Source organism: Myotis lucifugus, unplaced genomic scaffold (assembly GCF_000147115.1).
Source record: "Myotis lucifugus unplaced genomic scaffold, Myoluc2.0 scaffold_320, whole genome shotgun sequence".
Classification (NCBI taxonomy): Eukaryota; Metazoa; Chordata; class Mammalia; order Chiroptera; family Vespertilionidae; genus Myotis; species Myotis lucifugus.
In genome coordinates, this window is record NW_005871368.1 from 268826 (window position 1) to 281888 (window position 13063).

General features: G+C 44.8%; 1 protein-coding gene across 1 annotated transcript in view; it reads left to right on the plus strand.

The window, feature by feature from the left end:
• Positions 1-13063, plus strand: part of FARP1 (FERM, ARH/RhoGEF and pleckstrin domain protein 1) — a 224164-nt gene that overhangs the window by 153323 nt on the left and 57778 nt on the right. Inside the window, exons 6-11 of the mRNA XM_023764187.1 lie at positions 3905-4019; positions 4877-5024; positions 7269-7364; positions 8840-9003; positions 9723-9791; positions 12128-12203. Coding sequence (XP_023619955.1) covers positions 3905-4019; positions 4877-5024; positions 7269-7364; positions 8840-9003; positions 9723-9791; positions 12128-12203 — 668 coding nt within the window. The remainder of the gene's footprint in view (positions 1-3904; positions 4020-4876; positions 5025-7268; positions 7365-8839; positions 9004-9722; positions 9792-12127; positions 12204-13063) is intronic.

Here is a 13063-nt window from a genome sequence, read left to right on the forward strand (position 1 = left end):
GCTTAGAGGGACGGGGGCCAAGTAGACTAAACTTGTTCTGTCCTTTATCATCACCTGGGACGCAAGACATAAAACTGTCAAAGACTTCACTTGTATTCTGCTCTCTAGAGTTCAGAACACATGAAGCTGGGCTGGATCTAGTGATACTTTTAAAAAAATCTGTACTAGAGTCCTAGCCATTTTGGCACAGTGGATAGAGCATCAGCCTGTGGACTGAAAGGTCCCAGGTTCAATTCCGGTCCAGGGCACATGTCCAAGTGTGGGCTCGATCCCCGATAGGGGATGTGCAGGAGGCAGCTGATCAATGATTCTCTCATCATTGATGTTTCTATCTCTCGCTACCTCTCCATTCCTCTCTGAAATCAATAAAAATATGTTTTAAAAAAGAAATTTTAAAAAAATAAATAAGATCCGCACTAGAGGTCATTTTTCCATTGATTTTTACAGGGTGGAAGGGAGGTTGGGGGAGGAGAGACAGAGATAGAGCGAGAGCGAGAGCGAGAGAGAGAGAGAGAGAAGGAGAAGCATTGGAGAAGCATTGACCAGGGCTGGGGATGGAACCACAACCAAAGTATGTGCCTTTGGAAATTGAACCCACACCCTTCGGTCCACAGGTCAACATTCTAACCACTGAGCCAAACCTACCAGGGCTTGAAATGCAATATTTTAACTTTCTTAACCTAGATGAAAAATTAGATTGTGCTCATCCTGAGGCTTACTGACAGCCCACCTGAGCATTTTTTTCCCTCTTGGCCAAGGCAGAAGTTACTTGAATGGAATATACACTTGGTGTTTTGGGAAGGTAACTATGTATATAGACCAAGGCCAACATACATAAACACCAGTATAAAAAATATTGTGCTAGCATTTTAAAATTTCCATTGTATATAAAATAGTTCCATTTAATCAGCCCCATCCCATTCGATAGCTGCCCAGTTAATAAAACTTCTAAAAGTTTGTAGGAAATATCATTCCTAGTAGTCAACAAATTACCTTAGTCTAATATTATGAGGTGTTACTATAGACCATGCTTACCTTTCTTTCTTCCTTTTGGTATATGGGCATTATTTAATATCTACCAGACTTAGCAGAGAGATGTTTTCTTAGCAATTTGAAAAACTGATGTGAGAAAGAAGAACAACAAAAATAGGTATCCTTTATTAAACCTTCCTATGTTCCAGCACTGTGTGTAGTATCTCATTTCGTTCTCATAACAGCTCTGTGAGATCAGTGCTATTATTATCTCCATTTTTACAAATGAGGAAGCTTTGGCACAGAAAGTAACGTACTAGAAGCTCTTGCCTTTTGTGTTTGGTCTTCCCTCTTCATATGGTAGTGGGGAGAGGAGGGTTTGAATCAGGCACTGTTAGTTGATTGATGATCCCAGCATGTTACTAAACTTCACCCCGCCCCCAACCTCTTATTTCCACCTCTTATTTCTTTTGGAACATGAAAATAATAAAACTTTTTCATAAGGCTGTGAAAATTAAATGCTAACACAAATGCCCAATCCATGTTAGGTATTCGTACTCTCTTTACTGCACTCACCTGCAGCCTCCCTTTTCAAACAATGGAACATTTTTAAATGAAGCTTCCTTATTGGAATAGTAACTTTATAAAATGTGTATGACCCTGGGCTTTTATTATTCCTGATGCCATTTAGTCTTGTGCCTGTTTGCTCCTCCTATGTTTCTTTCTTTGTAAAGTCAGTCAACACAGTAAATCTCACTCGCACAGATGGGAAGTGGAGGTTCACCGGCACTCGGGAAACCAACAAGAAGCTCAAAACTCCCCGAGAATCTTGATTTCTCCAGAGAAAATGAGATAGATTCAACAGTATGCCTGCTGTTTGCATACTGTTTGTTCACTAATGAGGCACACAGCATTTTTATCATCTTATATTTTTAAAGTCCCATTTCTGCATTTTTAAGCAGCCCATGCACTCAGTCATAAAAGGAGAAATTTCACAATGCTCTGTGACTAGTAGGTCGATTAAAGTTATTGATGATGGCTCGACCCACGTGGTTCAGTGGTTGAGCATTGACTTATGAACCAGGAGGTCACAGTTCAATTCCCAGTCAGGGCACATGCCCAGGTTGCAGGCTCTATCCCCAGTGTGGGGCATGCAGAAGGCAGCTGATCAATGATTCTCCCTCATCATTGCTGTTTCTCCCCCCCCCCGAAATCAATGCAAATATATATTTTTTAAAAATTATTTTTGGTTATTTACATTATCTGTAAGGTACAAGGGGTCGACTCATCTCTCTTTTTCAAAAGCAACATTAATGCTGATGGGACAGTTATATTGAGTGAGCTGTATGTTCATCTCAGGTGTATCTATATACACAATCTGAATTTTGTAAAAAAGTTTTCCTCTTTTATTTGAACTCATGGAGTTTTCTTTCAGACAGTCTATAGTTTTTCATTTGTCACTGGCCTTATATAGCCACTTAATATTTATAACTTTTAATTTTCTTTCATTTATTATGAATCAAGTAAGAGAAGCTGATGAAGAACCAATCACTGCGCTATGTTCTGTGAGGGAGGGTGGCAACTTTACTCTACCCAGGGAGGGAAACGAAGTCTAGGACAGGCAATTAAGAAATCGTGTTATTGATCTGTCATCGCAGCAGGAAGTGAGCGATTGATTCTTCCAGGGGAGGCAAGGTGAGCTGGCACTGTTTTAGGCAGAGCAAATATTCCCAGTGGGTGAGGTTTATGGCAACATCCTGCAGGAGTCCTGGAGGGGCACTGGCTAAAGTATGACAAGCTGCTTCACATGACGAAGTGGACGGTAGGTTTCATAGCAACAGTTCACTTGCTCTTACTCGGAACAGCTGGGCATTGGTCATTACGCTGCTGCTTCTTAAGCTTGTGACAGAGTACGTGAAACAAAGAAAAGGGCAGGCTGTCCCAGAAGCGTTAAACTGGTATAGATGGAGTGGAGCTGTTGGTAAGGTACAATTATTATTTTAGAGCTCTATCCTGTTACAGCCATCCAGATTACAGCAATCTGAGGACTATGTTGAGGTTACATGAGAGAAGATGCATCCTGTTTCTTGTAGATAAAAAATTTACAAGCTTTTATAGTCTGACCAATCATTTCTCTTTTTTAAAATATATTTTTATTTATTTCAGACAGGAAGGTATAGGGAGAGAGAGAGAGAGAAACATCAATGATGAGAGAGAATCATTGATTGACTGCCTCCTGCAAGCCCTACACTGGGGATTGAGCCCACAATCTGTTCATGTGCCCTGACCGGGAAGCAAACCATCACCTCCTGGTTCATAGGTCGACGCTCAACCACTGAGCCATGCCAGCCTGCTGATCAATCATATCTGATGAGAGGACTACAAGAAATTTAGCAAGTAGTTATTTTTTAAAAAACCCAAATTAGATTCCATACCTTTATACCTATTTACAATAGTCTTTTTTCTACATGATAAAATGTTTGGGGTTTTCACTAATCATGGTTATATATAAGACGTTCAAAAGTTGATTTTATAAAATTCTGAAATTTGGGAGCTTCTTTAGAAGTCTTGGGTCATAAACTCTATGCCTTGACTTATTGCCTAGAAGAGAAGGAACCCCTAGTTGTGTGGGGAGGAAAGAAACCAACCCCAGGAAACATGGATGGCTAAGGATGGATAATTCTGAAGTTTTCTTTCCAGCTATTAGAGATGAGAAAGAGTGGAAACCATCTTTCTATGTTGGAGCAGTTGTTAAATATGTCCTCACGTCCATATTTCTGACATCTAGCCCTGATGGTACCCACCAGCTGGGATTGCCTACTGTTGTCGGCTAGCTTCCGATGTGTTAGCTGGGGAGTATTCCACTGGGGATAGATCAAATTGTGGAGTATTAATCATATGGGCTGGATTTTCTTTCTCTGTCTCTTTGTAGCCGAGATTGGGGATTTTGATGAAGCATCGGACAGAGAACACTTAGCAAAAAATAAGTACATACCTCAGCAAGATGCACTAGAAGACAAAATTGTGGAATTTCACCATAACCACATGTAAGTCTATTCGTTGTTTTACGTTTTCTTTTAGCTGTCTCTCTCCATCCTTCCCACATACATGGGTACACACACAGACCGTGACTGTTGGAAAGAAATATGCAAAGTGTGAGGGAGAAGAGCCCAGAGGCTCATGGGATTGCCGTGACTCACCCAGGACTCTCTAAAATGCAGGTTACCCACTCAAAAGCAGCACTGCAGGCCTCCTGGCTTTTTTTTTTTTTTTATTGTGACACCAGAGTAATGCTGGAATTTTAGGACACCCATGCTTCGGAATAAAAGGGAGAGTATACGGCCAATTAATAGGAGATTGGGAAAGCGACATGGTATTCTAGGGACAAAGTGAGAATATTGTGAAAATCTAGAACCTTTGTACCATCTCCACGTTAGTTTTTTGTTTGGAGCAGTAAAACATTTTCAAAGGAGTCTCTGTGCCTTTTGTTTGTGTTGTTGTTTTAAGGAGGGCACTTGAGTACTGATGATGATAATACGAGAGAATGGTGCCTGGAACTTTGTTTGCAAGTTTAGGTCTATTGTGAGTGACTAAAAACTTGTTTTAATACGATGGTGTTTGGCTTTTATGTGACCTTAAAGGGAACTCTTTGAGATTCAAAAAAATTGGCCCAAGCTTGAGATAGACTTTTGGAGTTTTGTGTTACACAAGCAATAGCGCTTTTGTTCTAGCTGCTGGACTTTGGGTTATAATGAATGGGAGGTTGGGTGTCATCTGATCGGGTAGCCCCATTGTTTGTGATGAAATGCCTTTTTATTTCCCAAGAGAAGCTCCTTAATCTCAAATTAATAGACACAGGGAATTCAAATCTCCTGGCCTTTCTCTGTAATTTTTGTTTTGTCAGTGGACAAACACCCGCAGAATCGGATTTCCAGCTCCTGGAGATCGCCCGGAAGCTGGAGATGTACGGGATCCGGTTGCACCCGGCGAAGGACAGGGAAGGTACCAAGATCAACCTGGCTGTTGCGAACACAGGAATTCTAGTGTTTCAGGTAAGAGCGTTTAGAACACACTCAGTTCCCTTGGTGATGAGAGATAAGGGTTGGACCTTCCACTTTGGTTCCATGCTGTGTGGTCTACGCGAAGACCTCTGACAGTTATTTCCAGGCGAACAGGGAAAAACTAACCTCATCTCAGGGCTTCTGTTTCTTTCCAGCCACTCAGCTTCCAGGTCCCATTTCACGTGCCCTTGCTCTGGGGCGGGGGAGGGGGGATTTACCGTTATAGATTTGTTTGCATTTGCTCACTTTGTAGGATCACATAAATCTATCTCTCTCTGTGGACCTGTGCTTGGAACATGTGTAATGAGATCAAGATTTTAGACGCCACAATAACCTTTTGCACACTTGCACATGATAGTCATGTGATCCTTTTTTCTTCTTTTTTTTTTTTGGAAAACCTAATTTGGGTTTTGCATAAGCTTTTTTCTGATTTCAGACTTACCTAACTTGGAAAGTGTAGTATCCACTTGTAAGCTAGAGCAGTTTCATAAGTTGATGAAAGCCATGTCTGTACTGCAGTAATTTTGCAGCAAAACGCATACTGCCCTTGGGTGGATCCTACCTGTGTTTTCCTAAGAACATACACTTGTCTGCCCTCTGAGGTGTGTGCTCTCCTGATCACGCTGCTAATGTACTGTTTTATCGATTGATGCTTCTCTTTCTCTTAAGAGCTTTACTGACATAATTCTTGACATGCAATAAAATGCACATCTCTAAAGAGTGCCCTTTGGTAAGTTCTTCTATATGTATATCCTGTGAATCCACCGATGACATCAAGACAACGAACATATTCACCAAACTCCCCTCCCCCATTTTCTCAAGGCTTTCCTTTTAAACACAAGTAGGTAATCTGTGCTTTGATTTCACATGGGTGTCGAGAAAGTGTCTGCCTTTCTCATGAAATAGGGTCAGATGTCATCCAGTTTTGAAGGTGTAACTGGGTGCATGACCTACAACTTTTTTGAGCTCTGCCAGGTTTGGTTACATTTCCCCCTTCGTATTTTACCAAAATAGCCTACAATCCTCTGCTCCTATATCAGATGTTTCTGATGGACCCTAAGGACCACAGACCCGTGTCCTGAGAAAAAAGGTCAGGTGGGATTCACATGGGATGCTAGGGAGTGACGTGTTGAGAGCAGTGTGGTGTGTGAGGAGGTGATTCCTCCTCGCAGTTTGGACCTGCAGAAATAATCTAGGAGCACCTGATGAGGAAAACGACAATAAACTAAGTATAGTTTTCAGCGCTACCATTAATTTCAAAATTAAAACCCGTAAACATTTCTAAAAATCATAGAGGGGGAGGAAAGAAGTGCCTCACAATTGTATTAATTAGCTTTGATTGTGTTGGATGCAATCTAAATATTGAGACTTACTTGGTAATTTAATCATGTTCAAAGGCTGTATCTTGGAATTCATCTGCTTGTCAGCACCTAATTGCTTCATTCTTAACCAACTTAAATAAATGGCCCTGGTGTTCAGATGGAGAAATTCTATTTTCAGTTGAGATGACAGGACAGATGGGAGCTGGTGTCTGGCAACTGCCCCATTTCTCCACCGCGTCCCACATGGCCGCATCCAAGATGAGGGTGTGTGAGTCCTTCCCGGAGACCTCTCCGGAAGGCGGGGCCTCCCCTCCCAGGTCCTGGTGGTGCTGTTGGAAGCCTGTGGACACAGGAGCCAGGCCAGGTGGACAAAGGGGTGATTGCGTCTGTGGATGTGAACTACAACTGCTGGCTGAGACACATGCTCGGGAATCTCATTCTGCCACATTCACGGTGTGATTTTGGCCAAATTAAAATAATACCCGTGCTGCCGATTCCACATCTATAAAAAGAAAAGAAAGCCACCTCATTGGGTTTTGTGTAAGGTTTGATAAGATCTGTAAAGTCCTCAGGCCAGTGCCTGGCACGCTGTAAGTAATGATGGCTAATTATTGTGGTGGTTGTCATGGTTTTTATTTTTATTTATCTTCCTTTTTATCATTCCCTTGGCCAGCCTCTTTCCTCCCTGGAGGCAGACTTAGTTGGAATGCCAACTCATGTAATTAGTGAGGAATCATGATCCAGGAACCGGCATCACCCCACCGCTGCACTTCTGTGACTTCTCCAGCGAAATGCTTTCTTCCCGAGCCATCCAGCATCAGCCCCCCTGGGAGTCTCCCATAACCAACGCAACCAACTCTCCTGTTGCTTATTATGCGTTTCCTGGCTCACTAGCTGATACCTTTCTTCTTAGGGCTTCACGAAGATCAATGCCTTCAACTGGGCAAAGGTTCGCAAGCTGAGCTTCAAGAGGAAGCGCTTTCTCATCAAGCTCCGCCCAGATGCGAATGTAAGTGGCTCCCGGGAAAGAGGGGGAGACCCTCTGACCTGTGAGCCCTTGGGATTGGGATGGAGGGGACCAGGTGAGGGCACAGGCTGAAACTGGCCGACAGCCACTCAGGTGTCTGAGTGTCTACAGAGAGATGCATTCAAATACCTGCTAATGCCACAGCTGTCTCTGTCAGGAGACAGAAGGTAAAGGAGAGCTGGCACAGATGTGGAGGGGGTCCCTACCTGTGCAGACACCAGCAGCCCCTCCTGACAACCTGAGGTCTGCCGTGGCTGTGTCTCCAGCCTCTGGCCCACCCGAGACGCTGTCAGCATTCTGCTGTGTCCCCGGCCCATCGCTGCCCACACAGCAGCAGTCCCCACCTCGTGGGGCCCTGCTGTTGTCCCAAACCTCAGACAGTGTGTTCTCATGGGCTAATCAGGTCCAGGTCCCACAGACACTGCCGATGCCGCTTACACTGGGACTGAGTCAGAGAGGGAGAAACAGCGCCTTCATCTGCCAGAAATGGTGCTGGAGGAGATGGATAATATACCTCTGATGTCCCCAGCTGGTCCTCGGAGTGCTTTTTCCCATGGAAAAAAAGATTATAAATGGATGGGGAGGCCTATAGTTCAGCTACAGTATGGATTAAATCGGCTTTTATGGCCTGACCTCGGAAGCGGACACCATTTATAGGTTGTTTTCCATGGGAAAATGCATTTTGAGTTCCATAAGGCTGATTACCCATGAAAAATGACAGCACAACTCGTTTGTAAGTTGGGACTGCACTGCCCAGAACTGTGAGATTCCCCCCGCATAGTTGGAACTGCTGGGAACGTTAGGGACTGTGGTAACTTTTGTTTATATAATACGGCCACTTAAATAGGGAGCATTCCGCCTGGGAATAGAAAATTGCCATATCCCCTTTCCAGAATCAAAGGACATGCATTTTTCAGCCTTGAGCGATACGTCTGTGCTCCAGAAAAAAAACTGTTCATTTCCTCTATGGTCCCTGGGGCACCTGGAGGCTCGAGCCATATGCTTTTGGGTAGAGAAGAGACTTAAGACCAATGTTGAAAGTTGGCATGAATCATGAGGGGGAAAACAAAAAAAAAATTGTGTTTCAGTTATTTTATGAAGGCAAAACAGGAATCTCAGTACTTGGATTTTTTTTTTTTTTAAGAAGGAAATGTAAGCCAAGTACACACAATTTATTTATGAATTTTGTCAAAAGAAATGTTACGATTTTTGCTGAGTACCCCTGGTTTCTGTTAGTTTCTCTAAGGAATTCTTTGGGGAAGAAAATGGTTGAATGATGACTATATTATCATTAGGAGCAGCTATATTTTACTAAATATGTGAATTTATGGTCATGCTATAATAAAATATACGGCTGAAATTTTACTGGGCTCATTTGTTTTCTGCCCCTTCTCTCATTTTTCAACCCAGTGTCTGTGGGTCATGGAAAAATCCAAAGTGGTATTTTCTCTTTTCAGAGCTCGTACCAGGACACCTTGGAGTTCCTCATGGCCAGCCGGGATTTTTGCAAGTCCTTCTGGAAAATCTGTGTGGAGCATCATGCGTTTTTTAGACTTTTTGAAGAGCCCAAACCAAAGCCAAAGCCTGTTCTGTTTAGTCGAGGGTCATCATTTCGGTTCAGGTAAGGATTCGGCTTCAGACCTCTCCGCTGGTCATGCGAACATTTCCCCCCAAGACTTTCCTTGTGCTGTTGCCAATCGCAGCACAGCGAGTATACAAGGTCAAAGTCAAAGTCCCCGAGAGCCAGTGGGGGGTTTGCTCGGTCATCCCAGCAGGCCCCGTGGCAGACCCTTGCTGTGTTCTGTTTGACATCAGGCGCGAGGCAGTCTACCTGGCCACAGCAAACTCTGAATGGGACTCTAATTCAGAAAGTTTTTCCTTTCTCTGTAGCAAGTGCCTTGTTAACATTTGATGCAGCTTCATAGAATGCTGCCTAGACTTGCTCATCATCGGGTCACTTTTTCACTCTTTCTTTTGACACTTCCAATGCCCGCTGCATGTCAAGTGCTCTTCTAGCCATTGGGGATATATGGAGAACAGAATTACCCCTGCCTTTACAAAGCATACAGACGCAGGATGCTCGCCTAATAACCAAACATAGAATCAAGTGGTTTAGTTCATTGAACCTTTTATTATTATTATTATTATTATTATTATTTAAAGGGAAATATCCAGAGGCAGAATAGTTTTCCTTAGTCTGCTTTCACTGCTGTGTAGCTGAGAAAGCCCATGAGCCTCCCCGATATGGGAGGAGGGGAGTAAGGTGGTGGAGTGGTGTGCTGTGTGCTTAAATGAGAACGCCTTGCTGTCTTCCCTCTCCTCTCCTGGTCGTCATTTCAGCGGTCGGACTCAGAAGCAGGTTCTCGACTATGTTAAAGAAGGAGGACATAAGAAAGTGCAGTTTGAAAGGTAAGAGGAACTTCCGTGCTCCTTCGATACCAGAGGAGTCAGTCCTTCTCTCCGGGTAACAGTGCAATGGCTGCTAGATGTCTCTGCACCCGGGCAAGGTGAGTTACAGTCGCCTCGGCCAGGGTCGTGGTAGGCAGGCTCCTGGGAGGGCCCAGGGTGCTTCCTCCAGGGGAAGAAGAGGCGAAGAGAACGGACTGAGAGGACCAGCGAGGAAGAAGAGGGAGAAGCCCGCAGAGGGGAGGGAGGGGAGAGGAACCGGACATTATGGTGGGGATACTTACTCATTGGTGAGTCCTTAAATATTTGGAGGGTTGAATTCAAAGTATTTTTATGAACTTTTTCATTAAGTCAAGTTTGGAGGAGAAGAAACAGGATTTATTATTGCTGTTGTTAGCCCGTGTTTGTTGCTCTTATGCTGTCCCGGGCCATGTTCCAAGTTCTTTATATATATTAACTCGTAGTCTTCATACCCATGCTGTGAGGTCCATGCTGTCTTAGTCCCTTTGTAGAGGTGGAGACATTACAGCTCAAAGAGGTTGAGGGACTAGCCCCGGTCTCTGAGCTGGTCATCAGCCCCTGGTCAGCTGGCCCCGGAGCTGCTCTGCCTCCCAGGGAGGGAGAGCAGAGAACCCAGAGGGACTAAGGCTCAAGGGTCAAGGTGTGAGTGATGGTGCTCCCAGGAATGTTCAGTACATGCTTTTTCCATTTTATTACATTTAAAAATTACAATAAAGTCCATAGAATACAGCAAACACCCATATTCTTACTACTTATAATTAACATTTTAACATACCTGTTTCTGGAGTTCTTTGTCTTCTTTCACCTGTAGCTGTTGTTACAGGTGTGCCCTTCTTACCAACAACCTTCTTATTTCCCTCTCCCCTCCCCAGAGGCAATACCTGGCTAATTCATGTTACTTCTGTTACACATCTGCGTGCATCCAAAAAGAATACATAGAATAGCTCTGGGATGTGTTTTTTTTTGTTTTGTTTTTGTTTTTGTTTTTTGTATAAGTGGTATCACACTGTGCATAATTCTGCATCTTTTAAACACTTCCCTGATTTGAGATCTCTTTACGTGTTTTCTGGTTTTGAGGGTATTGCCTTTTATTTACTTGATTCCCTGTTGGTAAACATTCAGGTTGTTTGGTGTTTTGCTTTTGCTGAAGCAAACCTGCTGTGATCATCTTTGTGTATTTCTCCTGATGCAGGTCTGGGCCGTTTCTCCCTCCTCGGACCCAGAAATGTAATGTTGAGTGGGTTACTTGCATGCTCACCTTGAAGGAACAAGCCCCATACTTTTCTTGGACAATCTGCCATTCATCTTTTCAGGGTCATAGAAGAAGTGGTCCAGTTCTTTCTCTGATTCAGAATTAATTTGCATTATTTTGAAGGAAAGCTGGATGCACATTGGAATTTCATGTTTCTATGTTTCTATAGTTTCACATATTTGAGTACCTGAAAGTTCCTAATGCTTGTTCACGGGGGAGGAAGGGATGGGCAGACGAAGGAAGGGACCAGATGAGGAGAGGTGTCAGTGGCATTAGAGCCAATTCCCTCGACTGTGGAGTCTGTAATTCACTCTCAGGGCCGGTCTTCTCCTCTGAACTTAACACTGCGGAAGGGTTAGCTGATGACTGGTCATTGTCTCTGTTATAGAACTGATCTAGGAAATCATTACCCCAAAAGCAGGAATCGATTTTGTATTGTTAGACCATAGCTCGCCATTCAGAGCATATGTGCACCCTCCCCCACTTCTCCCTCCCAGTGACTTTTCCCATAACTACAGTTAGAGCCCCATTGCTGGGCCCCCAACCGGCTGTACCCCTCAAACGGGAGCAGGGGATTGCTGAGAACTTTCTCAAGGTTTAAGTAATCTCGGGAACCTACAAGAGTTAATGGGAGCCCTGGCTGGTTTGGCTCAGTGGATAGAGTGTCGGTCTGTGGACTGAAGGGTCCCTGGTTCGATTCCAGCCAAGGGCACATGCCCGGTTGCGGGCTCGATCCCCAGTAGGAGGGCGTGCGCGAGGCAGCCGATCAATGATTCTCATCATTGATGTTTCTATGTCTCTCTCCTTCTCCCTTTCTCTCTGAAATCAATAAAAACGTATTTTTAAAATAAAAAAAAATAAAAAGTTAATGGGAAAGGAGACTGGGCCTGCTTCCAGGGGGGCATTTATACCAACTGCTTTGGGTGCCTTCATTTTTGAGGAAGTGCCTAATGCTGTTATTTTTCATTAAGAAAACATACACACACACACACACACACACACACACACACACACACACAAACACACACCTCGCCTAATTTGAGCTGTCTTATGTTTTTTCTCCAAGGAAACACAGCAAGATCCACTCCATCCGAAGCCTTGCTATGCAGCCCACGGAGCCGAATTCGGAAGTGCCAAAACAAGTCAGTACTGGTGGCAGACTGTTAGAGCTCCGCGTTCACAGACTTCCCCCGCCGGGGTCTGTTTCGTAGCATGCTTTCGAGCCCCTCATCCTTCACCTGTGGGGGTGACTCCTAGAGGAGAGTCCGGCTGTGTGCCCTGACCGTGGGGACACAGGCTCCGTGCACTGCGCCCCCAGGCTGGGCTCTGTGGCTGGAGTGTGCCTTTGCGGCTGACTCCCCACCTCCCACCCCTTCTCTCTTCATGAGACGCTCTGTTGGCCTGAACCCACGCAGGGTGGAGGCTTCCACGGGAGTCAGGAGAGCATAGCCCACCCTCCAGCCGGCGGGTACGCTGTGTGCAGGGATGGGGACCTGATTTGCAACCGATGGGTGTAGGTCCCCTTTGGTGCCAAGGTCAGAACCTTTCGCTGGCACTGGACCGGGCGGTGAGATCCCAGGGCTCGCGTTACAGGGCAGTGCCCACAGTTGGCAGCAGGAGACCTTGTCGCTCTTGCTCTGAGGGCGGTGAGAGCTCGTTTTCCCTGGAGCTGCTCTCTGGGTGGATTTTCAGGGTTTTCTCTACAGGAGAATAAGAACTTTGTTGGGAAAGAACAAGAAGGAGATTTCATTGTGTGATCTAAAGAGAGCCCTCCACCTGCTCATTCTAGTCTTAGAAGTACAAACAAAGACGCTTTTTGTCATTTGTCTGAAATCCGTGTCAGCTCCCTCCTGGGGTCCACGAAGGGTTTCCTTCCTGTCCCGGATCTCACTTCTCGAGACACCCCTATGGCCTGGGGGGCTCCTTTCTCCACGGGGAATTTGGGACTGGGGAGTCCCAGAAAGCAGAGACACTGCCCACCTTGTGCTGCTGGGGACCCCGC